Here is a 27,169-nt window from a genome sequence, read left to right on the forward strand (position 1 = left end):
CTGGTATAAGGAAGCTCCATTTCCAAATAGCTGATCAACATATTTGCATCTTATTTCACAGAGCTATGCACCTGCAGTCCCAGCTGCTGAGCTGGCAGATTGCATGCAGCATGCATTGACATCAGTATATGACCACGTAGCTGCATTGTTGTGAATGTGTACAGGTCATCTGAGAACTCTTAATGCTGAGTCTGGCTGGATGAATGACCATACTTTAAGGCTGCATGTCTAGAAACTCAGGTCAGAGGTGAATGACTACGAGTTTAAAATGCAGGATTGGCCCATTCTTGTCCATGCTGAAGATTCCCCTCCCTGCAATCATTTACACAAGTAATTGATGCCAAGGTTGAATGTTTGCAGAATTAAAAAGGGCATCAGCCTGGTGAAAGTTAATTCATTTCTTGTTTCAGTCAAATATTTGGCAATCATTTCCTGTATTCACTCGGCCTGGATTTATACAGCTTGTGTTGATTAAAGCGGCCTTAATATGCATGGAGTTTTGAAAGACTGCAGATTTAAAGTAGTGGTTGCCAAACTTTTCAGCACTTGTTCCCGTCTGTCAATAAGATCCTGTCGTCGTCTTCTTTCTGGCTCTGTTCCCTAATCTTGTATACACACACACAACATGTAGCACATTATTATTATTTGCTATAAAGAATTGGTATGCAAGCTGTAACCATGAAATGGTTAAATATGCACAGAAAAGCATGAATATACTAACCTTGCACATCTAGTCCCTTGAACCATCACTCACTCAACATTTATTGATGGCAACATGGCAGTCCCAGCCAGCATGGCCAATGTTCAGAGATTATGGAAGTTGTAGTCCAAAAACATCTAGAGGGCTACAGATCCTCACCATTCCTGCCTTAGATCAACCACAGGTTTTGTATGACCCTTGTGTTTTGACTGCTGGGCTTCCAACAAGGTCTCTGCATCTCTACCTGCCAGGATCCATTCTTTTCTCCATCTGGGCCCACTCAGGTTCTGAATTTTGTCTTTCAAGAATGAACAACTCTATAGGACCTTTTAAATCATCATGATTGTTATGATTTTCAGGTCCCTGGGTTCAGTGTTCTTGTTGTTTAGTTGTTTAGTCATGTCCGACTCTGCATGACCCCATGGACCAGAGCACACCAGGGACTCCTGTCTTCCACTGCCTCCCGCTGTCTGGCCAAACTCACGCTGGTAGCTTCGAGAACACTGTCCAACCATCTCGTCCTCTATCGTCCCCTTCTCCTTGTCCCCTCCAGGGAGTCTTCTCTTCTCATGAGGTGGCCAAAGTATTGGAGCTTCAGCTTCAGGATCTGTCCTTCCAGTGAGCATTCAGGGCTGATTTACTTAAGAATGGATAGGTTTGATCTTCTTGCAGTCAGATCACTGCCTTGCCATGGCGAAGGGCTTGAATAACTCAGAGCAGCTATGAACTATGCCAAGCAGGGCACCCAAGATGGACAGGTCATAGTGAAGAGTTTTGACCAAACATGATCCACCTGGAGCAGGAACCGGCAAGCCACTCCAGTATCCCTGCCAAGAAAACTCCATGGACAAAGACAACTGGGTTCAGTAGGAACCCCAAACTACTAATTACAATGCATGCATTATTGCATCCTTATAATGGTTGAACGTCAGAAATTTTTTTGCCTGACAGTCTCTCTTGTCCATGGAAAACAACCTCTAATGTAATGTGTCTGACAGATAATCACAATACCATTGTAAGGGATTCTGACAAGTTTGTTTTTGTTAACTTCAGCTTTCCTTTTAATGCTGTCCCCCCCCCCCAAGGTGGTACTGTAAATGAAATTTTAAAAATGGATTTAAATTTTTAAAAATGCAATATAGCTATATAATTCCCCTCCAACCCTCGTCCCCACAAAAAAAAAATCCACTTGGGTGCAGACTGTATTAGCTTTTTTTAGTGTTATCTTTTAAATATTTCTGATACATAAAACCACTGATAGCACAAATAGAATGAAATAGCAAACCCTCCCAAAGCCTCTGTTAGAATTAAATTTATATGCCTGAGCTTTAGTCACAGCTCAAAAACTCATTATAAGCCAATAAAGTTCAAATATTATATCAGTAGCTCATAAAGTCAGTGGTTGATGTGCATGATAGTTGTGGTCAGTATAATATTGAAGTGCCTAAACCATTTTTATTTTATTTTTTTGCAATATATTTTATTAGTCTCCAAGGAGAATATCGCCCACTATCTTTGCAGCATGCATGGTGGACCACAAGTAGCAGCCAATTATTGCTGAAACGCTGAGGGGGTGCACCCATTTCCCGTTGACCGATTTCAGCTCAGAGAATATGCACCTCAAAGCAGACTTCTGCAAACATACTCCATTATCTAGCCAGATGTGGGAAAATGCACACAAGATTCCCATGCACACAGTTGGAATTGTACAGCTGTAGCCTTCTTTTAAAACACAGAATCCCACTGCTCAGCTGTTCTGGAGTTGGGGGCTGGATTCAGACCTCCCTGTTCTCCATTTGTTCCCAAACATCTGAGCACTTTTTCAAAGGGTCCATGAACGTGTAGACCCTGTTGCTCTGCAATGCGCTATTTCGCATAAGCCCCATATGTAAAGCCTCTGACCATTATCCTTTCTCTTCCCATTGTGGAGCTTCTGAGTTACTTATCCTGTCCTCCATTCTGAGGACATCATAGAAGATCAGGGTGCCCTGTTTGCATTTGTTTAAAGGTAAAGGGACCCTTGACCATTAGGTCCAGTCGCGGATGACTCTGGGGTTGCGGCGCTCAATCTCGCTTTATTGGCCAAGGGAGTCGGCATACAGCTTCTGGGTCATGTGGCCAGCATGACTAAGCCGCTTCTGGCGAACCAGAGCAGCACATGGAAACGCCATTTACCTTCCCGCCAGAGCGGTACCTATTTATCTACTTGCACTTTGACGTGCTTTCGAATTGCTAGGTTGTCAGGAGCAGGGACCGAGCAACGGGAGCTCACCCCCGTCATGGGGATTCGAACTGCCACCTTCCAATCGGCAAGCCCTAGGCTTTGTGGTTTAGCCCACAGCACCACCCTGTTTAGGTGCCCTTTTAATCATTTCCAAAATCAGCAGAGGCTGGCAAGAGGCGGAGCTAGCTGCTCCAGCACCCAGAATGGTCACATGCTGTGCACCCAGGGGTGGGGCCATGGGGGTGTGGTGAGTGTTCCAGGGGCGCTTTGTGGTGGCGCAGGGGGGGGGAGGGAGCCGCGCCACTTTGCCAGCAGCCTTCCTCCCTTCCCTCTTCCTTTTGACAGCTTGGGGGAGGCTCTCCCCCCCCCCCCAGGAAGCAGCCCTGGAGCAGGGGAACAAAAGTTCATGGTTCATGGGAATTATATAAATTGCAAGCCTTCCCCGAGCTGTCAAAATGAAGGGAGAAGACCACAATGGCTGCAAGGACACTTCTGGCTCAGAAATGGAAGCAGCAGGAACTTCCAGCACTGGAAGACTGGCAGGTTAAGAGGGTGGAGTACGTAGAGATGGCCAAGTTGATGGGGAAGATCCGGAATCAGCGTGACAAACTGTTTCAAAAGGACTGGAACAAATTTATATATTACATGAAAGAAAAATGTAATCATTTGAAAACGTTTAGGTTTGAACTGAAATGTTTTGTAATGTAAATATAAGGAACTGATTTGCTGATAATAAGGTGAAATATTATAATATGATAAAAGGTAAATAAGTGATTATAGAAAAGCGAAGAATATGGAAAGGTATGTGGAAGTCAGAAAGAGGGAGGGAAGGAGGTTGATGCTCTTATAGAGTAATGTATTAAGTTATAGAATTATGTAACAAAATGTGAATATGATAAAAGTGGAAAATTTAATAAAAAATATTTTAATGAAGGGGGAAGGGGTGGAGGCTGCCAGCAAGGCGGTGCAGCTCCGCCCCTTTCCCCAACGGCTAGGGGTAGGCTTGGGAGTCGCAGGCGGGTGGCACGCCAAATATCACCCCCCCCAGTGATGACACCCAGGGCACACCGCCCCCACCGCCCCCTTCCTCCGCCCCTCAGACTGGCCTGTGAGGGTGAATGGAGCACTGAGGTACCAGACCCATCCAGACAGCTTCTCCTTGTCTCAGTGTTGAACTTGTAGAATTCAGCAGGGAGGAAGATAGGCACAAAAGTAGAATTAGTTTGCTCTGCCTGCCATTGGTTCTGCTTCTACCTAACATTGGTCTCCTGTGTCTGTTCCTCCTGGACATGGTCACCAGCCACTATTGCAAGCTAGCTGGGGATCTGGTTGCCTCAATAAGACTAGTGATTGGTTGAACTTCTACTGGTGTCACAATACAGCCAGTGAGAATGTTACTTTACAAGGAGTGTTGAAGCTCCCCTGCATCGGAGGGTCTGGGTGTCCCAGACAGCTACAGAGAAGGCATGAGCCTGTGCTACTGATCAGCTGACTGACAGCGGGAAAGACCAGGGCTGTCACACCCCATGAATTGCAGTTGTATGAATTTGCACCCATGAAGCATTTTGACACGACTATCTTGTAGAACGTTTTCCACTCTCTTCTGAATTTTTCTTAATATGCCAAGGAATTAATAGATCACACAGTCATGGACAGAAATGTCCTTGTTGTTTTAATTACTGACAAATGGAATTATGTCCGTCTTAATTAGCTGAGTCATAATACAAAGTGTTTCTTTTTCTTTTTCTGCATTTCTTCTTCAAAGGCAGAATTAAAAACAATTCACTTCTATTTTTGCTTTCAAACTGTTCATTATAAAGGGGTGTATTCAAGTAACTCAGAGTAGATGCATAGAAAATAATGGACCTAAGTGAATTATGGTCATTAATTTCATTTAAAAAAATAAATTTCATTTTTGCATTTTCTATTTTACATAAACAAATGAATTAAATACATAAACATATAATCCCTTTTGACTTCCCTCCCCCCATTGTTGATCTTAATGTAATGATTTCCCCCTCTGCATCTCTTTCATAACTCTATTTTTATAACTTCTTTGTCAAGCCATAGTTCAAATTTTTACTACAAGTTTTCTGCCAATCCTACCAATGTATGTAACTGTTTACAGTAGCTTTTCAAATAAATTATAAACTTCCCCCATTCTTTATTAAAGACCTCCTCTTCCTGGTTTCTAATTCTTCCTGTAAGCTTTGCCATCTCGGCATAATTATGGCCATTAATTTTTGTGGATCTGCTCTGAGTAAAAGTTAGTTGAATAGAATCCAAAATTCTTAATTTCGGAACAGATTCCATTCGATTTCCAAGGTATGACTATATAAGGTCTTCACAAGGAAATGGCATTTTTGCAATTTAATAACAACCGTGTCCAAGAATGGTAATTTAAAGCTTGTTAAGAATATTGTCCCCTCCACTTTGCTCATTGCAAACAGCTGAAAGTCTGGTAAACTTTGATAATAAATCTGATTTGCAATGGGGGTTTGAATACTTTTGATTGCAACTGTATATGCACAGCACATCATGCAGTGACTAAGTCCTGAATGGCAGGCCACTTGATGGCACAGGTGAATTTGAGCTGATCGATGCATGCAGCAAAACCATGCCTTATGGCTCTTGAGGGACACTGCCAACATCAGATCTTGGTGGGGAGACGTATCACATGCTGCACTTCAGAATAAAGTTTAATCCTTTCACATGAAAACTGGTACATTAGGGAGGAAGGCACTTGGTGGGCTGTAACTTTGATATACCATTTTCTGCAGGGAAGGCTGTTATTTCTGTGTGGGCGAGCATGTGCGAAAGAGGCTAAGCCGTAGGCTGTAGCACTTGATAATTCTTGGGTTAGACAAAAAGGAATGAAACTGTATGGAAAGGGGAATTGTTGTTGCTGTTGTTTAGTCGTGTCCACCTCTTCATGACCCCATGGACCAGAGCACACCAGTCACTCCTGTCTTCCACTGCCTCCTGCAGTTTGGTCAAATTCAGGGCTGATTTCCTTAAGAATGGATAGGTTTGATCTTCTTGCAGTCCATGGGACTCTCAAGAGTCTCCTCCAGCACCATAATTCAAAAGCATCAATTCTTCGCTGATCAGCCTTCTTTATGGTCCAGCTCTCACTTCCATACATCACTACTGGGAAAACCATAGCTTTAACCATACGGACCTTTGTTGGCAAGGTGATGTCTCTGCTTTTTAAGATGCTGTCTAGGTTTGTCATTGCTTTTCTCCCAAGAAGCAGGTGTCTTTTAATTTCGTGGCTGCTGTCACCATCTGCAGTGTTCATAGAGCCCAAGAAAGTAAAATCTCTCACTGCCTCCATTTCTTACCCTTCTATTTGCCAGGAGGTGATGGGACCAGTGGCCATGATCTTCGTTTTTTTGATGTTGAGCTTCAAACCATATTTTGCACTCTCCTCTTTCACCCTCATAGGGTCCATCAATTAGGGACACTTGAGGAGGAAGGGATCTAGGGTCAACTACAATCCTGTGTTTTATTTGCATTGTGGGGAAAGTAAAATTTGGGTGTAAATGACAAGATAGCATTCCGGATCATTTTTCTTTTAGCTGTGGAAGCATCCCTTAAGGAGAAGGTGGTTTGTTTTCTTTAATTGTTAATGTCAAATAGTAGAAAATCATGCACCTTGACTTGATAGCTTGCCAGATGCCATGCTAGGCATTTATTAGGTAAAGGTAAAGGTACCCCTGCCCGTACGGGCCAGTCTTGACAGACTCTGGGGTTGTGCGCCCATCTCACTCAAGAGGCCAGGGGCCAGCGCTGTCTGGAGACACTTCCGGGTCACGTGGCCAGCGTGACATCGCTGCTCTGGCGAGCCAGAGCCGCACACGGAAACGCCGTTTACCTTCCCGCTGGTAAGCGGTCCCTATTTATCTACTTGCACCCGGAGGTGCTTTTGAACTGCTAGGTTGGCAGGCGCTGGGACCGAGCAGCGGGAGCGCACCCCGCCGCAGGGATTCGAACCGCCGACCTTTCGATCGGCAAGTCCTAGGCGCTGAGGCTTTAACCCACAGCGCCACCTGCATCCCTAGGCATTTATTAGAACCAGCTTAATCATCACAATGAGCAAGGCAGATGTCATGGTGGGTAGGCCCTCTGAATTCCCCAAACCATTTGCCATTGCTATTCGTTTTATGACAATATGTATCTGCGCAACTGATACAGTCAACCAGTCACTGAATCCATATTCTGCTTAATTAATTACTCAACTTAAATTGCTTAACTGCTTCCAGAGATAATTAAATTTGTGTGTGTGTGTGTGTGTTTAAATTATGTGACACAGCATAATTTGCAGTTAGCATGTTCAGTCCCTGCATAATATTTATTTGGATTATACAAAATGTAGCCTTTTCTGCTCATTCCCTTATAAGACTCTGTGCTTGCATCAATTTCTTAAAAGTTTGGGTTTGACAGTTTCACTCTTCAAGATGTAATTCCTAAAGACCAGATGCTTTGCCAAAGGTCTCCTAATCACACCTCCACACTTTTTCATTGTATATTTTCCTGGATCGCACCTATAGTTAGGTAAGATTTCAAAACATGCTCATTCTCTTGGCTGGTTTATTAGATGCATTCGGCTCAGTGGAATGAGGAGGTGTACGGAGAGAAGAGTTTGCTTCTCTGGGTCACTAGCAATTTAAATGCTCTATATCAGCAATTGAAGAGATCGGTGAAAGGATTAGGGATCTTTAATGAGGAATTTGGATTCAGGTTGGGGGGGGGAGAGGTGAGTGGAAGAAGAGGGAGGTGTCTCGCAAAGGAGGGAAAGAGAACAATATATATATAAGAGCAAAGAAATATTGATCCTGCTGTGCAAACAGTGCCTGAGTCTTGAGGAAGCCAATGTACAATAGAAAGATTCAGTTTGAGGTGTATAGAAAATCTCTTCCACCCATTTATTTGCATTTACAAAGTAGAACACACAGTATAAGAGGAAAATTAATTTTTGAATGCTCATTTTTGAAAGCTCTGTGGAACATTGAAGACCTAGGAATGATAATCATTTCAAAGAAATTGAATCATATTTGTTTACTTAATCTTAATTGTCCCTTTCAGTCAAAAATAGGCTTCCTGGGCAGCTTAAAAAATCTCTTTCACACATGCACACAAAGACAGACCCTTGCCTTCAGGCTTACTTTCTAAAAAGACAAGATGTGAAAGGAAAATGGATTGGGAGGGAGGGAGAAGGAAACGGATGAACTCAGGTTCATGTTCTTAATCAGAAGATGTTCTGATAACTAGCTGATACGTGAAAGTTCAAGGAGAGAAGGCACCACGAATGCTCTCTTTTCTTTCCTCCTCTGTTACAGCCTGATATAATATCTGCTGCAAGGTGATAGCTGACAGACGCCTCTTTATTTTGGGTTACATTAATGTGTAGGTACCTAGTGAAGGAGATCCCGAATAATGAAGGTTCAGAGCAAGAGAGGAGGTCCCAGTTTATTTATTTATATTTTTTAAACAACAGTTTTATACCACTTTCTAGCCCTCCAATGTGTTTTATGTGTGAGAACCAAACCAAAGATAAGCAAGTAAAAACAAACAAAAATAACAACCACTGGTTTTTCAAGTTTTGGTGTAATTTAGGAGCATTTTGGAATCTGTACTGCAATATACCTTGGAGTCTGTGCTTAGGGATTTTGTGCAGATTCCCTAACAACTTCAAGCAGTTGGTTCAGTTGTTCTAATGGTGGAGAAGAGCAGGGAAGGCGGAAAGACCTAGTGATGAAGCAGATGCTAAGTAAAGGGGAGTAAGAGGCACAAAAAACAGGGGAAGCAGAGGGTTATGAATGGATGGGTGGGGGGATCCACCATTAGGAGAGAAGGGAGGCTGTCACCAGTAAAAAGAATACCCCTGACTATAAGAGGCAGTTGAAAGCTAGACTGAGGACTCGGCTACACTAGTAAAGAAACAGTGGTTTGAATGTGCTATAAACATGCAACACCAGATGGTGGCAGAGAGCAGGAAATTTCAAAACGTGATTTTCCATAGAGATTTTTTTCTTTGTTATCTAATTTCTGACTTATTTATAGTGTTGTTGTTTTTCCTGTGTCTAGATCCACCCAGGGCTAAGGACATGTGAGGGATTCAATTTCATACCCTCCAACTTCCTGGTGCTGAAAACTGGGATGTGCATTCATTGGCCCTGCACTCTCACGCGAGCCCAACCCCCCCATCAAATTTCCCCCTTGAGAGGGCAGATTTGTGTGTGGTGTAGTGGTTAAGAGCGGTAGTCTTATAATCTGGTGAACCGGGTTCACTTCCCCGCTCCTCCACATGCAGCTGCTGGGTGACCTTGGGCTAGTCACACTTCTCTGAAGTCTCTCAGCCCCACTCACCTCACAGAGTGTTTGTTGTGGGGGAGGAAGGGAAAGGAGAATGTTAGCCGCTTTGAGACTCCTTCGGGTAGTGATAAAGTGGGATATCAAATCCAAACTCCTCCTCCTCCTCCTCCTGCAACACACGCCCATGCCCTACCCGATCCGGACCACTCTCTGCAGCCCATTTTCTCCTTCCCCTCTGCCACCTTTGCCGGCATAGCTTTTCCACTTCCTTCCTCTCCTTTCCCAGTTATCAAGGACACTACTTGCCTCCAGTCTTGTCTACCTCCTGAATTCCTCCACTCCTCATCTCCCAGACACCCCTCTCTAGTGATTGCTCCCAGTCACCCAACCCCCTTCCACCCTTACCAAGCTCCCAATCCCCCACTTGAACACTGCTTTCCAGCTGCCCTTACCCCTGGAAGAAGTTAGCCCTTCCCACTTCCCTCCCTCCACATTCTAGCTGCAGCCCTGATGTGGTTGAGGGTTGCTTGTGAGTGGCCCAACCACATGGTCATGGCAGATTGCTCAAGCCTTTCTCATACAATCAGTATCCTAATCCTTTCCACCATGTGGTTGCATCATTTACCTACAGCCAAGCAGACACCATGTGCTTTTTTTTCTTTTTTAAAAAAGCTTTTACTTATTTTGCACTTACAGTCGAGGAAAATACACACACACACACACACACACAAGAGAGAGAGAGAGAGAATAAGTAACTACTGCTGAACTCAGTGGGTGATTCTAGCATGGTCTGGGTATATACTACAATTATTGATTGTGGTTCTGAACCTGAGTGGGTGAAAAATAAATATCCACCGCTGTTTTTGAAACATGCTCTTTTCTGTGTTCAAACAGGTTTATTTTGTAATTTTGTTGTTGGTAACACTTTAAAAGAATTAAACCTTTTTGAAGTATATAATTCAGCTGAAAAAAACCCATATTGTGCACTATTCACCTAAAGTAAAACAATTCTAAGGGCACACATTGTGCATCTAAAAATGTAATGTGTGAATGAGATAACCTTGTGTTTGGAAATGCATGTATCATATAGGTAACATGCTCCAAACAACAAGGGTTGTCTGCAGCTCCCTGCCCAGTGTACGCTCAGTTGCAAATCCAATTGGTATGCAGATCGCCTCACAGTTTATCAAATGGTTTTCAGTCCTGTGGATTTAAATGGGAGACTTAAATGCATGCTTAAATCTTTCCTCTTGAAAAGAATGGGTTTTTATTTTATTTTTTTAATCAACACAAATTGTTGTGATGGGGAGGATGGTTTTCACTCTGTTGTAAAACAACAAAAACAATTACTCTGGTGCAGCACTGATTCCTGGGCGTGAGAGTCTGAGTTGTCCCGCTAACCCTCATTGTCACCTAAAGATTCCCCATTCATTTCAATGAGAGCAGCTGATCCAGTGGTCATTTTTTCTTTCACTCATTCAATTCTGCTCCCTCATTTGGAATTAATGGGGCCACAGTTAGATGCATGCCTGGATTTCTTGATCAGAGCAAGTGTTCCTCCCCCACCCCAATATTTGCCCATAACATCCATACTTTTGAATCTATAAATTTCCCCTTCAAGCCTTATATTTAATTCCTGTCATATGTTAACAGGTAGCAATATAATCCAGCCAATTTGATACTCAGTTGGTATATTAAGAAAGCCTTTTTTAAAATAAATCACTTAAATAATTATTGATTCATTTCCACATACGGTGTTCCAGCTGCCTATTAATTGTCGACTGCTTGTCCTCACATGAGACAAAATGTTTTCTCATATTCTTGATTTCCATTTCATCCCTCTCTTCAAGTTAATTATGTAGCAGTGATGTTTACCAAGGCTATTGCTTCTCCTCCTTGCCTGCCACCCTCTGCCCCCCAAAAATAAACTACACAATTCCCATGAAAGTAATATCCTGTGCAGTGGAGCACATCAGAAACTATGGAAAGACTTTGGCTTTCATCCAACTCTATCAAACTGCAGGGGTTTCTTTTTGGTTTGGCTTTGTTCCTTTCTTTTCAGTGCTGTAAATCTTTCAGTGTTTTATGTTGTTTGTACACTTGGAATCTGGGGGAACAACGTGGAGGCTTAGGCAGGAGTGCTATATAGTCCAAAGCAAAAAAATAACCCCCAAACCACCTTGTACATTTTTAAAGGAATGGGGTTGTGGTCATGAAATGAGTGAATCCCAATGAGCCTTGTAAGTGATGAACATGACTGAGTATTAAAAATAGAGTCCTGTTTCCAACCTTTCACCCACCACCTCCCTCCTGCCCTATGGAAACTATTTATATAGCTTTCTGAAGAATTGGATAATAATCACATCAGATAAATGCCCTTGGTTTTCATTGTTGTTTTCTTCAAGGTCCACAGCAGTCACCTGAAGGGAACCTCACGAGAAGTTGGCTCTTTTCTTGAAAGTCCAAAGTCTTATATAAGGAACTAACAGCATAGTCCCATGCATATCTCTTAAGTTCATTAGGCCTTAGCAAGGGGGGGGGGTATAGGATAACATTCCAAGGATAGGACGATGTGTCACTTGAGATACAGGACTGCCACATCAAACAAGCCCCGCCCCCATGTCAAGTCTTCCCTATTCCCCTGTGATGTGTAGGATCACTTCCTGTCTGATGAGCCATATAACCAGTTCATACGTTTCTCTGCCCTCCGGGGTACATAAACACAAAATCCGATGGCACCACTTCATGCCATAGTCCTGATTACATGTTTATAGGGTCTCCTTGGGGGGAGAATTCTGTTTGGGCCAGTGCAGCAGACCCACGTCTCTCATAACAGCATGCAGGTGGGGATCCTAAGTCGGGGGTGGTTTCTCCAAGCCAAAATCTGCACGCTTCCTGTTCTCCATATGAAGAACGTGTCATGCTGATTCATACACCCTTAAAATAATAATAAGTTCCCCTATTTCTGGATGTTGCTGTGTAATGTTGCCATAATTTTCAATTTTGCTGTCCACAGAGAGCGAAGAGGTTTACCAGCGACAAGTGCTGTCTATTTCCTGTATCGTCTTTGGCATAGTCATAGTGGGCATGATCTGTGCAGCGTTCTACTTCAAAACAAAGTAAGAGCCTTTGTCTAGCCTCTGTCTTGTCATCCTTACGCCTTTTCAGTTCTTCTGTGTTTTTCCTCCATGGCATTATTTCTGAAGAAAGTAAGATACCAGAGACCCAATATACATTATTTCCTTGTGAGTCAACATGCTCCCCCTCCTCCCAAAAAACCCCTTGCATGTAAAAACGCCCCCGCCATCTCCATGACTGACACTCATAATGTCATTTATCAGAGTTTGCATACCGGAACACAGATGAATGGGAAGGGTTTGAAGAGGTTAATCTTCTTTGATCTTCTGGAAAGGCATGAAAATGCATCGTTTTCCTACCAGCTTTTCATATATCACAAAAACTGGCTTTGGGTGAAACAATGCTGAACATCCTGGCGACAATTTTGTGATCCATAAAATAAATAAATTCATAGTATGGTAATGTCTGCATCTGGCTCGAGCGTATCTATTTTGATTCATGACAGATTTATCGGTTATATATCGGAAGATGCAGAGGGCCCGGTAGTTTATATGGCTCAAACTGCTCAGTGACTCACAAGATTGGGCTGCTGGCAGTTAATAATGGAGGTCCAAGCTTGCTTAGAAAGGAAGAGAGAATGGGCCTATCTGCACCATGCTATACCTCTAAAGCAGTATTATACTGCTTCAAACATTCATGGTGTCGCTCAGAGAATCCTGGGAACTGTAGTTTGTTATGGGTGCTGACTTGCTATTCCCCTCACAACAGCTTCTTACATAGCACATGGGTCTGCCATTAAGAGGAAAAGTCAAAAATTCCATTGAGCATGCTCAAGCCCACACTAAAATTACATTTGGAGCCAACCTAGATGTGATGTTCATTGCAGTAATCCATTTAATTTGCAGATTTTTTGAATGTAAAGAGGAGCCTCAGGACTGCAGGTTTGGGGAAGCCATAGTTTGACTCCTTTCCCCGTTACAGTTCTGATGAAAATGAACTCTTCACGTTGGCTATTTGCATTTCAAGAGATACCTCCATTGCCCGCAGTGTAGGGTTCCTCCAAAGGCAAATAGCCACTACGGAGAAGCAGTTTGTGCCAGGAACTTAGCAAGGAAAGGAAGAGTTATACTTCACCTGCCCCCCCCCCATGCTTCAGGATTCCTTATGGCAGTAATTTACCTAACAAATAATATGCATGTTAAGTGCATTCTTGCAATTGATGTCACTTCGACTTCAGTCAAGTCTATAACCTACTGAAATCTGTTACTAGTAGCCACCAAAATCCATTTTTGCCCTTGAGAAACATCACATTTAGGCTGCTGTCCTGGGAACTGGGCCTAGAAAATGGAGGAGGTGATTCAAAAAGTGGTTTGAATGTCTCTTGGGCTGAGTGCCTTTTGTGTGATAAATGTTAGGCCCTTTGAAAAGGACAAGTCCTTCTTCCCTTATGTCACCTCCTGTTCTTATCCTGTTCCTGCGAAGAGAGAGGAACATGTATGCCACTCAAAAGCTCTCTGACGAACCATACCGCATCAAAAGTCAATGATGGACAATGGTTGGGGACTGTTTAGCAGTCAGAGAATGATGCAGCCCAGGTTAAGTTCCATTAATTTCAATGGGAGAAATTTCAGGACATGATTTTATTCCTCATTGAAATAAGTAGAATTTAAGTGCACTTGACTTTGGCAGTTTATGCCCACCAAAAAAAAAAAAAAAAGTAGAAACTTATAATATATATCCCTATTAGTCCTATGCCCATTGCAATAAAATGATGTCTAGACAAGGCATTGATTACTTTTCTGTTATTTTATGATTAACCATTATGTTTTCATTTTATGTTCTGTGTTTTAGATAATTATTCTGAAGGAGGAAATTTGTGTTCTCGGATGTCACACTTACACGTTGTACAACCTGTGCATTGGCATCCTTGGAATACTCAAATCCACAAATGCATTATTTAATTTCTTAATTTTTATTGACTAGAACAGCCCCCCCCACACACACACACCATTGAACTGGCTTCATTGACCAAATAAAATCAAAGCTTTCTCTGTAGCTCTCATTGTCCTTGCTAGGGCACATAGTTCATCAGCTGCAAATTATGCAAGCAACAGTTTCATGGTTCTTAAACCAGGAAACCAGGAGTCAATGTGCATATATCACAACAATATAGGGCCTTGTCCTATCAGAATCTACCATAGCTCCCCATATGTATCTAGAATGTGAAGTGACTGAGTCATTGCTGAATTTTGCAGTTCTTGGATGATGGGTGGCTCTTAAGAACATGAGAAGAGTTCTGCTGAATCAGACCAAAGGCCCATCTGATCCCATATCCTGTTCTCACAGTGGCCAGCCAGAGACTTATGGGGAGTTCACTAGTAGGGCATGAACAAAACAGCACTCTCCCCATTTGTGATTCCCAACAACTGGCATTTAGAGTCTTTCTGCCTCCCAACAGTGGAGGTAATACACAGCCATTGTGGGTACTAGCCACTGATTGCTATCTCTGAATTTGTCTGAATTTTAAAGCCATCCAAGTTGATGGGCATCACTACAGCTTGTGGGAGCAAATTCAACCCTTTAACTATATGAGCTGCAAAGAAGTACCTTCTTTTGCCCATCCTGAATCTTCCAACATTCAGCTTTTTAGAGGGTTGTGTATTATGAGAGATGAAGGAGAACTATCAGAGTATATATGGGCATATTATTGGTATAGGGAATGCCCATAACGTAGTGAACATTGACATTAATGTGTGAATGCTGACAACCCCTAATGAGTATAGTGAACATTTTGAAATAATCAGTAAGAAGGGACAAGAGCTCAGTGGTAGACCTTTGTGGGAACACTCAATCAAATTTAAAATATCTGCAATGGCAGATACATATTACAATGGCTATATGTAGAAGTTGGGTTTTTGTAATTATCATAAGCTGGAGAAATGGGTTTCTATTTGCAGACAGAAATGCAGAGGTATAATAATGGATGCTGAAGGAGGAACATGTGTTGGTCCTCAGTGGCACATACATTGCATGTAGAAGGGGTGATCCTCAGCATAGTTACAAAACTCAGGTACTAGGTGATGGGAAAGACCTCTGAGACCTTGGAGAGCAGCAAACTAGTCAGCACAGGCAAAACTAAGCTACATGGACAAACAGACCCAGCAGTTCCCTACGCTTGTGAATATCCTGTGCAAGCTTGCAAGTCTCAGGGAAAGAAGGGTGGGTGTAAAAAAAGCGGTTTAACCCCTTTCCCTTTGGTCATTTTTCCATTTGAAAAACACTTTCCCCAAGCTAAGCTTTCAGTCACAGGGCATCCTCTGAGGAAAAAGTAATCAGGCGAAGCTGTTTTGAGGCGAGAAATACCTGAAGGTGAACTCCATCTACTGACTGTGGTGGTCGGGGAACAAAATACTTTTATATAAGACTCGTCCGCAGCAATCTCGAAATTGCTGTGGTATTCTCTCACCAGCTAAGCACCTGAAACTAGCTCACAACAACCAAAATGGCTACTGCTCAAAAGCAGGTGCTCTGGATGCAGAAGGCTCCCAAGTTCCATCTGGCATCTTTAGGCAGGGCTGAGAATGTCTCATGTCTGAAAGCTTGGAGAACTGCGGGCAGTCATTGTAGACAAGGCTGACCTGGCTCAATATAAGGCAGCTTCCTACGTTCCTCAGATATTCTGATTACTAGAACGGTCCGGAAATGGGTGGGGACATGAAATGTATGACCAAATTAGCTGAAGTGTTTTCAAATTGAATGGACAGTTCCCAGCCAGCACATCAGAACATGAGAACAGAACTGTCTCACAGTGATCTTCTGACATCATAATAGAAGGCAGTTCACACTCTTGAATCAGCCACAGATGTGGCAGGTTTGAGTTTGTGTGTGTAGATAGATATACAATGGTACCTCGGGTTACATACACTTCAGGTTACATACGCTTCAGGTTACAGACTCTGCTAACCCAGAAATAGTACCTCGGGTTAAGAACCTTGCTTCAGGATGAGAACAGAAATCACACAGAAGCGGCGCAGTGGCAGCAGGAGGCCCCATTAGCTAAAGTGGTGCCTCAGGTTAAGAACAGTTTCAGGTTAAGAATGGACCTCTGGAACGAATTAAGTTCTTAACCCGAGGTACCACTGTACAGTGACAGCCAGCAATGTACTGATGCTTGCAGAAGTGAGAGATGTAATTAAAAAGCACATAAAAGAACGAAAAGCCACTTCTTTTTCTCTCCCCCCCCCCCCCGCACCAAACTCCCAGTGTCTATGACAGTAGTGTCTCACATCAGATGTAACTGATCTGTAGGAAGGGCTATGTGAATGGAAAACAGGGACGTTGTATGTACGCTTGATAACTATGGAAATCCTTTAATAAAAACAACTTTTTAAAAAGCACATAAAACATGCAATTCATATAATTCCCATGAACCATGATTTTTTGTTCCCCAATTCTTTTAAAATGGATGTTTGTAATAAAGCTCCAAATAAGCATACTCCGCAGTGGAATTTCACTTGCAGTGAAATTGTGTTAATTCTATTACACATTATAGATCATGCTTCAGGCATGGTTGGAGATAGTGCCATACTTCTAGTGTGAATTGCAAAAAGGAAAGCTTATTTATTGCTAAGATGAGAAGTATTCTTCTGAGAACATGTCCCCCCCCCCACCAAAAAAGGGCACTTTGCACAATTTTCTCTGATTTTTCTCCATTTCCCCACACAATGCTCCAGAACAACCCTGGCTACAGAGCACTGTGAAGGATGCAGAATGGTGGCCAGGCTGCCAATATGCTTATTGCTGCTGTAACCACTTGCAGCAGCAATGAAAAAGAATCAAAGAAACAAACAAAAAGATTCCCCACCCCTGAGAAACCGTAGGGGAAATTCTCCCTTGCTGCTCTAGCATTTTGTTGAAGTACTTTCCCCCAATTTCTCTGTCCACAAATGCATACAGCTCTACTGTTGGTAATAACAGATGTTCAGATGAATGGAAGTTCAGTGGTTAATATGCATTAACAACTAGATATTGTTAATGTGCAGAACAACCAGATATTGCATATTTCCTGCTCAACATAGTTAAATTGTGAATATTAGGAGAACTTTGTACTAAGATGCCGAAGAATTTGAATGTTTTTTAAATGAATTTACAAGTTGTCATGAATTTTTTTAAATTATTTTTTTTTCAAAAATGCAAACTGATGTGAAAATGTGGAGAAATGAAAGTAAGATTGGGAAAATGAAAAGCTGAAAGGGACAGATTCACTCATCCCTCATTTCAGCATAAACCCTGCATTACTGGGAACAAGTTGTTCTGACCTGCCTGGACTTGCCTCACAAAGGTTTCGGTTCTGGTCTGTGGTCATTGAAAAATTAGGACATTTGGAACCAGAAACCACATTAGAATAATTGAGATTACAAAAATAATAATCACTGCCCATCTTTATCTGGACATCTTTTTGTTTTTTTTTCTTCTTCTTTGCAGAAAGCAAACAAAACATATTCAGGAACAGCTGAAAGAGACACAAAATGGGAAAACCTACAGCCTTAATGCTTCTAGCATGATGGCAAAATCAGAGACCAGGGCCGAAAGCCGAGTCCAGCTGCAAAATGTAAGTAACTTTGCCAACCTCTATCCTTAATTCACTGGTTGAATGCTTTAATGCTGATGGTTTGGGTTTTCGTCACCCCCAGATGTGCCACTAATTTGCACCTGTGGTGCTGTGGAATGGGAAAAAAACCTGAACAGAATCATTTTATTTGTCCAACGGTCTTTGTTAAAACAGTGCAAATTGGAGTTTTATTATGCTGTCTTGTCGTGGTTTGCCATAGTAAATGCCAGCATCTGAATAGATGTAAAATTTATAGGAAAACTTCAGGGAGCAAAATGGGATGTAGGGAAAAAAGTTGCCTTGAACAGCCAGTCATGTTGGCTCAATGTCTTTGGGAACTATATAGCTTTATGGTGCAAAACAGCAGGCTATGAGAAAAGACACATTTAGTTATCTCCACACAAGGTTTTCAATTATATGCTGGCTATGTAAGAAACTCCAAATTAAACATTAGCCTGAACTAATTCAGAACTTGGGTCTGGAGGCAGATGGTTCCTAAGTGGACCCAGGATGGGTCAGCATAATTGAAGGGGTGCTGAATCAGAGCCCCGGGTTTGATCGTGGGACTGTAATTAGAGTTGCCATCTTCCCTTATTGATCCCTGCCCATTTGCCTTCAATAGCAGAAATCAACATGTGATTATGATCAGGGTCTCGTGGAATGACCTTAAAGATTGGGCAGAAGGCCATTCTAGAAGTAACCTTGTCCTGGGCTGCATGATGCTTCAGAGGTTGACACTATCACACTCTGAACCAAGAAATAAATCGGAACCAATGCAGATCACACAGAGTTGTATGATCCTAGTGCCAAGCGCCCCATCAATATTTTTGAGCCACGTCTTCTCCTGTCCTTTTATGCTCTTAAAGAAATTGGGTTCTTTCCTTGAACCATGGTACTGATATTGATAGGAATACATAAAAGTAATATCATCAAAAACCACACACACACACACACACACACACACACACTACTGTTTCAGTCCTTCATTATTTTTGTTGTTGTTTATTTTAGAAATGTCACTGTCTTTACATGAACAGATGCATCGAGGTAGTGGGATTCAAAGCCCATAAGCAAGAATATTCTCCATCTCAGTTTTTTAATGCTCCATTTTACTGACATTGATAGTTCATTTCTCTTTCTTCTCACCTCCCGGAAAGACAAGATTAATGGGGTGCCTTCATTATGCATTGCAATTGACTGTCTCGTAATTGAAGGTTGCGTTCTACTTGAAGGTTACTTTGCATAACAGCACAGCCTGCACTTTGGGCACACAAAGAGCTTTTGCCTGGACAGATCTTTCCCCGAAAACCAAAGCCCGGTTTGCCCTGCTGTCTCATCCACTCACCAAACTTAAACTGCCTTTCAACAAGTTGAGCCATCATTAGAGACAGTCCAAGACATCTGCTTGCCCTCACTGATAGTTACAGTCATAATAACCATAATAATGATAACTTGCTACCCCTCATGTGGGCCACTTAGTGGGGACTGCGGCTCATTCGTGGCGGCTTTCCTCTGCCCCCAGGGGGACTGTTACGGTGCCAATTCCTTTCTGTTCAAAGATTCCAGACCGCTCATAGCATTCATAGTTCCCCTGACTGAAAGCGGAATAGCCTGGCTTCAGTAGTCTATGCTCTGGTAACCGCCAGATTACATTACATTACAATCCGCTATATGTGGCTCCAGAGACTGCAGCTGGTGCACAACACAGCAGTCGGACTGTTAATGTCAAGCGGATGGTCCAGTCACATTGCCCCGACTACATTGCCTCTCTATGCTTTTCTGAGGGCCTCATTCGCAAAGTGCTGGTTTTCCCCCACAAGCTGATCCCAAATAATACTGCTCTGGGTAATTTAGAGGTTAAGAAAACAACAACTTAAATGGCCACTAGCAGCCGCAAAATACAGTTTCACAAAATGGAAGCTGTCTGGTTAGCACTGTGTCAGATAAGATCTGGCATCCACCCCCCACTCAAAAAAGTGGGCATGGCCAGAACCCAAGGAGGGCTGTATTTCTCTCTTTACAGTTCTCTTTTCTCCCTCTCCCCACCAAACACCCTTTCTCCCTGCCCAGCAGACTGCTGGAACCAAAACTTAATTGATCTTGCCACCAGTCTGAACTGATCACTTGCAGGCAGCTTTCAGCATTAGGCCTAGGGCCTGGGCTTTTCAGCCAGAACTCACCAGAACTCAGTCTTGGCGCCATTATAAGAGAACAAGAGAGGCGTTTATGATGAGTTCTGGCACCTCTTTTTCTAGAAAAATAGCACTGCCTGTGGCCATAGGTTGCCACCCCATGGTGTATTAGGACTCCCCGCCCCCATAATTTCTACCCATAGCTTGGTATACTATTGTACCTTAATGCTCTGACAGGCTGGATTTGCACGGCAGAAAGACCCTTCTGTACATATGTGCCAAATTCAATGTCCCTTTGGGATCTTGTTTTCAAGAGACCATGCTATGTAAATGCAAGGAAGTGACTATAATCCTGCCACTTCCTTTTTGCAGCCCGTTTTAAATGCATTGCAAATTTGCTTTTCACTTCAGCTAGCCTCATTTATGTTTTCAGCTGTTTGCATAACTGCAGTTAAAAAATACCACAGTCCTCCTTCTCTTCCCTCGCTCACCTCTGTGCCAACGAAAGCTTCAATAGCTTGATTATCAAATCTGCATGCAAGGTTAAAAACATGGATGTTTGCTTTCAAGAGGCGTTTTTCATCTGTGACACAGCACTTCACACGGCGCTTTAAAATGGCATGTTTTCTCATTTGCATTCTTCTTTCAAACTGCTCAATAAATTGCGAGCTCCCTAAATTCACTGGAGGTTCAGATTAGGAGGGTTACATTTGACATTATACTTCTCACGCTGTAAGATGTGGAACTAATACTTACGATCGGCAACACTATATTTAGGAAGTAACAGACATACCTAATTATATAACATTTAAGAGCCTTTTCATTCTTTATTTTCTAAGAGAAAATTATGTACATATTTCAGATTTCAGGGACAGCTAGTTTCTGTATTCTTGACGGCTACTATTTTATTCATCTGGTTTGGCCCTGTGAGAATAGGGTGCCAGAATAGATGAGTCTTTGGTTCTCCTTATGCTCAGATACCAGTCTGGAAGTCTGCATTGTCTAGCCCTATTTCATTCATATATATATATATATATATATATATATATATATATATCTCAAAGCATTTCCCAAAAATTATAAATCAGTAAAACCCTGGACCTGTTTAGGGATTTGTAAATTAATACAGGGAACTTGAACCAGGCTCAGTAGTAGATGATGTTTTAACAGTTTTGTCCCATGTTGGCAGCTATGTGTTCCCTATCAGCAGTCTAGCCACCACATTCTGCCCCATCTGGATATTCTGGGCCAGGTCTAAGGGAAACCCTACATGGAGTTCACTGCAGTAATCCACCCTCAAGGTTACCAGTGTATGGTCTACAGGGGTCAGGCTATCGCACTCCAAGAATGTTCATATTTGGTGAACCAGGCAAAGCAGGTAAAGGCTCACCTACCCAAAGAGGATACGTGGGCCTCTTGTGACAATGATGTGTTCAGGAGTACCCTAGAGCTTTGTATCTGCTCCTGCAGCCGGAGTGTGACTCTGTCCAGAACGGGCATTTTTCAGACATGAGAACAACCTACCCCAAGAGTCTCCATCTTTTCTGGATTCAAGCACAGTTTATTGGCCCTCCTCAGATCCACCACTGCATTTAGAAATCAATCTAGAGCTTTAACAATCTCTCCTGATTCAGATATTATGGAGAAACAGAGCTGTGTGTTTTCTGTTGGAAATGACTTCAGAAGTAGAGTATGGACCAGATAGGTGTGGTTCCTATGAATTTATTATTGGGGAGAACTGAAAAGCTAGAGATGGCATGCAATGGGATGGGATGGACCTGTGATTGAGTGCCACTAAGACTTTAAAAAGGCAGTTTTTCTTCAAATCACATTACTGTGCAGTATGCCCCTACAATTGATGGGGGAGAAATTCTTCGATTGGCTTTCCTCAGTGGGCTAACTTGAACCAACCCGCTTGAACTTGCTTGTAGATCAGAAGGTAACTACCAGTCGGATTGCACATTTATCTGAATTTTGTAATGAAGTTTTGGCATGTAGAAAGTCCACAAAGATGTATTTTACATTAAAAGTGTATACCAACTGTGTACAACTTAAATACTTTTTGTGCATACTTTCAAAACATTTGAATTAGGCCGCTCAGTCCACCCATAGCTCTTGCCTACAAGAATATTCCTTGTACATAGAAAAGAATGTTAGGGAGAAAGGATGCAGCCTAGCATTCTTCTTGAGCTGCTAATATTCTGTGACAATATTTTGTCTTATTTTCATTTCCATGGAAATGTATGTAACTCTGTATGTTCCTCTCAGTGAAGCACATTTGTATTTACTGAGGTTGGAAAGGGAATAAATAAGTATTAATTGATTGAAAGCCAATATATAGTCATGGAAGTACATAACTGAAAGGTAAAGTTGAAGGTAAAGGAGACCTGACAGTTAAGTCCAGTCACAAACGAATTTGGGGTTGCGGCATTCATCTAGCTTTACTGGCCAAGGGAGCTGATGTTTGGCCGCAGACAGTTTTTCCGGGTCATGTGGCCAGCATGACTAAGCCGCTTCTGGCGAAACCAAAGCAGCACCATGGAAACACCATTACCTTCCCACCGGAGTGGTACCTATTTATCTACTTGCACTTTGACGTGCTTTCGAACTGCTAGGTAACCGAAAGGTACCTTAGTGTTATTTGCTCCAAACATCAGCTCCCTACTCATGGATGGAAACTTAAGAAACTTTTGCAAATAAGAACCAATCTATAAAAATTATAAGAGAATGGCATGTAGTTGGAGGAGAGGGAAGATTGTTTCATCAGGCACACAAAGATGCTTGTGCTGATGGAACAATCTCCTTAGCACCACATTGAATTCCATCCCACATAGCCATAACTATAAAGTTCAGTTAGTTTTAAAGGTTTACTCTTAATATGATGATAAACTGGCTCCAACTCTCTGTTACATTCAGTTGAGCTACAAATGCAGCTTCCTGGCCCAATATCTAATGGACAAAGGTTGAACCTCTGTACCATCTGAGGACCAGAATTTTAATCCCCCCTCCCCGCAAATCTCTTTCTAGCCTAATCCCTCATGGTGTCATGCACGGTTCCATGAAGATGGAAGAAGGGGTGAATGAAATTTCATTTCAGCACTGAGCAGAGAGTATACATGATGGAACAGTCAGGATCAGTGTTGTTGCAGCATTTGCTGGTGCCTGGGGCATGCACCTGCATGGGGGCGCCTGGTTCATGATCCCTCAAAATCATGCACCTTGGTCTATGGCCTCCTTGTTCCATGACCCCTCATGCTACAACCCTGGGCAGGATTAGTGGCTATGTGGATTTGTCACTTTTGAGAGACATAAGAACATTAGAGGAGAGTTTTTCACTTCCAGCAAAGTTATACTGGGGAACACCCATCTGTGTTTCATATCATTGTCTGAAACAATGGCCACCATCACCTACTGTAACTGGTGGCAGTTTTGCCGTCCAGGAAGGAGCATTTTCCAACTGTGCTATATGCAGTCTTTTAATTGGAAGCCTGCTAGAGATTGAACCTGGAACTTTATGCAGGCAAAGCACATGATTTGTTGCTGAACTGTGGTTCACTTCCTATTCTAAACGTCACCATTAGCTACCATTTCTATTAGTGCTTTTCCTCCACCAGCTATCAAAGTGTTTCGCAGATGAAGGCAGCAATCCTCTCTTAAACAAACTAGGAAACAGGACCAACCAAGATCACATTGCTGATTCCATGACAGTGTGAGGGGTTGAAATTGGCTGTGAGGCCAGTCTCCTCTGTGTTTGGACCATGCTGTCTCCATTGATTTCTTTAGGACAGCCAGCCTTGGGAGGTAGGAGTGGAAAATTGCTAGTGAGTGGCTAGGTAATTGCATTTGACAGTTGATTTTCTCCATGAAACTGTGAATAATTGGAAAATTTGCACAAAAGCTTATTTTTAAATGCTATCATTATTCATTAATTTATTTAACTACATGCCTCAAAAGTGCTTTTCAGTAATTGCTCTAACAACAAGCACAAATATAATCAGCCAGGAGACAATAAGCACTTTCACAATAATAGCACAATTAAGCCTTTTACTGTAGCAAAATGCCAAGCTGACCTAGTAGCCAGAGCAAATTCGCGGCACTTGGACAGGGTATTGGGTTGCTTGCCATGTGGAGCAAAAGCATTTTCAAAGTGCACTCGGCAATTCTGACCAAAAGTGAAATCATGCACAGATTCCAGCTCTGAACATGGACCTTTAAACATGAAAGGAAATTGAAAATAAGCACAGATGAGGAAGGAGGAGCAAGAAAGTGGAACCTTTTCTTGAATTTGCTCCTCAAAGTAACAACTTTATGCAAGGCTTCTTCAGCAACACTCCCGCACCAGTGAAATCTGGCTAGAAGGGGCTTGGCCCCTATTGAACAAGGCCCAGACGGGTGGTAAATTGGTTAAACATTTTCAGCAGGGGGCCGGTCCACTGTCCCTCAGACCTTGGGGGGGGGGTAAAGTTGTGCCCAAGTCACATTTGGGTACGCCATCTGGACTGAAAATGGTGGCCTGTGGCCCAACGTTGATGATGACCACCATCCCCACCTCAGGAACCGTGATGCCGAGTGTGCTGACAGTATGTTGAGAGGCAACCACAGACAAGTGGACATACAGACAAGCCACCTTTTGAAATATATACCAGATGAAGGATTCTGCTGGCAGTTCTGGTTGCCCCAGCCATATGGTCAGGACCGGATTTAGATTTGATGAGGCCCTAAGCTACTGAAGGTAATGGGGCCCTTTATATGTCCAGCTGTCCTTTGTCAACAACAAATTGCTGCTGTTTTTTGTGTTTAATATATGCTATATGGTAATTTATGGAACTAATAGGTATTTAATAGGTATTTAAAGTATTTGCACATAACAAAATATGTATTTTATCAAAGTAATTGTTGAACTGAAAAACAATTAAGAAGTAGTATATTAATAGTGAAATACAATTAAGAAGAAGTATATTTTTTTGGAAGGGCCCAAGAGAGTGGGGCCCTAAGCTTGTTTAGCTTTTATGTAAATCCGGTACTGCGCATGGTGCTAGATTGGAGCCTGGTGTTGTGAACCTATTGTGAGTCAGTATACATGGCTGGTAGTTTATGCTCTGGGTTTTTTGTGTTTTTTTAGGTCTTGGTTGTTTAAAAATCTAACAGACTTGGGCACTTTTTTTTGGGGGGGGGAGTTATTTTAAAAACAATTAATAAAGTATTAATCTACATTCCTCCCAGTGTTTGTGTGCAGGGTGCAGGCTCAGTTTTGAAAAGTTCTATTGAAAGTGTGAAATGTTTTCCTTTTCCTCCCTGCTACCTCTGTATTTCACGGTTACCTTGTACCCCTCCTCCTCCACCCTCTTTTAATAAATCCAGCTTTTGTTTTCTGAGAAGCCTTCAGCACTGCAGAATTTTAATTCACACTGAATAGCATAATGATAGACCTTTACCTGTTTAGACTTCTGTTTATTTGAAAGACAACCCATTGCATCTCAGTTACTTAAAATGGTTTAAAATGCCATATCTCAAATTTCTTTTAGGCAGTTGATTTTTATCCATGAGAAGTCTTGGAACTAATGGTTTAATGAATCATAAAATTATTATTATTGCAGAGGGCCTTCTCAGTAGTGGCACCAGCCCTGTAAAACCCCCTCCCATCAGATGTCAAGGAAATAAACTTTTAGAAGACATCTGAAGGCAACCTTGTATCAGGAAATTTTAAAATGTCTAATGTTTTATAATTTTTTATGTGCTGTAAGCTGCCCAGAGTGGCTGGGGAAACTCAGCCCGATGGGCGGGATATAAATAATAAAATTATTATTATTATTTGCCCTGTGCCTGGGCATCAAGTGACAAAACAGATTAGATGGACTGAGCTGAGGGCCACAACTTTATTTAGTTATATTCATTGATTTTCAGAATACTTGACTAAAGATCTACCAAATATCTCATCAACCCATCTGACTTGCAAGGAGAGAAACCGGTAATAGGGTGTCCTGCACAAATCACCTTGTTTGACAATTCTGTCTTAGCTTACATCATTCTAGCTGTAATTGTCCCACTCTTTGCTTTCCATAGTCTATGCACTCTCAGAAAGAGGCTGCAGAGATTCTGCCAGGGTCCCGATTCTCCACTGACTAGTGGGACCACCAGGCCAAAGCCTGCTCCCTCTTCCAGATCCCTTCAAGCTATTAAGTCCTGAGCAGTTCATTAAAAGGGGTGGGAAGTCTGTATTGGACATCAACTCTCAACATCCCTGAACACTGTCCATGCTATCTGGGGCCTATGGGAGTCAGAATCCAGCAACATCCGGATTCCAACTCCCATAGGTCCCAGATAGCATGGACATTGTTCCTGGTAGAGCAACCAATTGCTGAAGAGAGAAGGCTGTGTAGCTTCATGCCTCACTTGGCTTGGAGTTGCTTTTTGTAGTACAGTCTGCCACACTATAAAGGGCGGAAATATGCTCAGTTGATGTCATGGCAATGTCAAGTGATTGGCAGGTAGATAGGGCCCCGCCCATCTGTCAAAATAATCTACTGATATACAAAGGGGAGGATTCAGAATGCAAAATTTGCATTTTTGAGACAAGCGGTTTTCTTTTTTGTCAATAGCTATGCAAATGTCTCCAAAACTGAAAAGGTTTCTCTGTCTCAGTTTAAATAAAGCATTAATATTTTCCTCATAAAATAATTAGCTGTCATAATGCTGATTAGAACCAGGAGCTGAAACTTTTGCAAACAATAAAGTGTATATATTCTATGGCAAACTCTGGCAAACAACAGTGTGCATACAAATAATATGTGTATATATTCTGACAATGCATCAGTATAACTCTATTTTAGTTTTACCCAGCCTCCAAATTCCTCCAATATAATTTCCCAGTTAAATAATTACACAGCTTCTCAAAAACGCAGTCCTTGCTATGCAGAAACTGTGCTATACTGAACACGTGCTGAACCTCATTAGTCCTCAAATCAGCTTTTCCACACAAGCACACCTGACCCACCAAGCTCTGCTGGAGCTCTACGGTTGACCTTCAGATTCTGCAAGGCTCCACATCCTACCTATGGGGTTTCATCTTATTTTCCCACAAATTTGTCCTCCGTTTCCAAACTTCC

At 42.3% G+C, this 27,169-nt stretch overlaps 1 protein-coding gene and 1 long non-coding RNA gene across 4 annotated transcripts in view; one reads left to right on the plus strand and one right to left on the minus strand.

Moving 5' to 3' along the window:
• The window catches only part of NRG3 (neuregulin 3), a 579,635-nt gene that overhangs the window by 533,291 nt on the left and 19,175 nt on the right, over positions 1 to 27,169 (plus strand). For all 3 annotated transcript variants that reach the window (XM_083740396.1, XM_083740397.1, XM_083740398.1), the window contains 2 exons: positions 12,259 to 12,361; positions 17,805 to 17,931. In XM_083740396.1, the coding sequence (XP_083596522.1) occupies positions 12,259 to 12,361; positions 17,805 to 17,931 (230 nt within the window). The remainder of the gene's footprint in view (positions 1 to 12,258; positions 12,362 to 17,804; positions 17,932 to 27,169) is intronic.
• The window catches only part of LOC310845479, a 485,939-nt gene that overhangs the window by 221,527 nt on the left and 237,243 nt on the right, over positions 1 to 27,169 (minus strand). The gene's annotated exons all lie outside the window — the stretch shown is intronic.

Source organism: Podarcis gaigeae, assembly GCF_964106915.1.
Source record: "Podarcis gaigeae genome assembly, chromosome: 5".
In the NCBI taxonomy this organism is placed as follows: Eukaryota; Metazoa; Chordata; class Lepidosauria; order Squamata; family Lacertidae; genus Podarcis; species Podarcis gaigeae.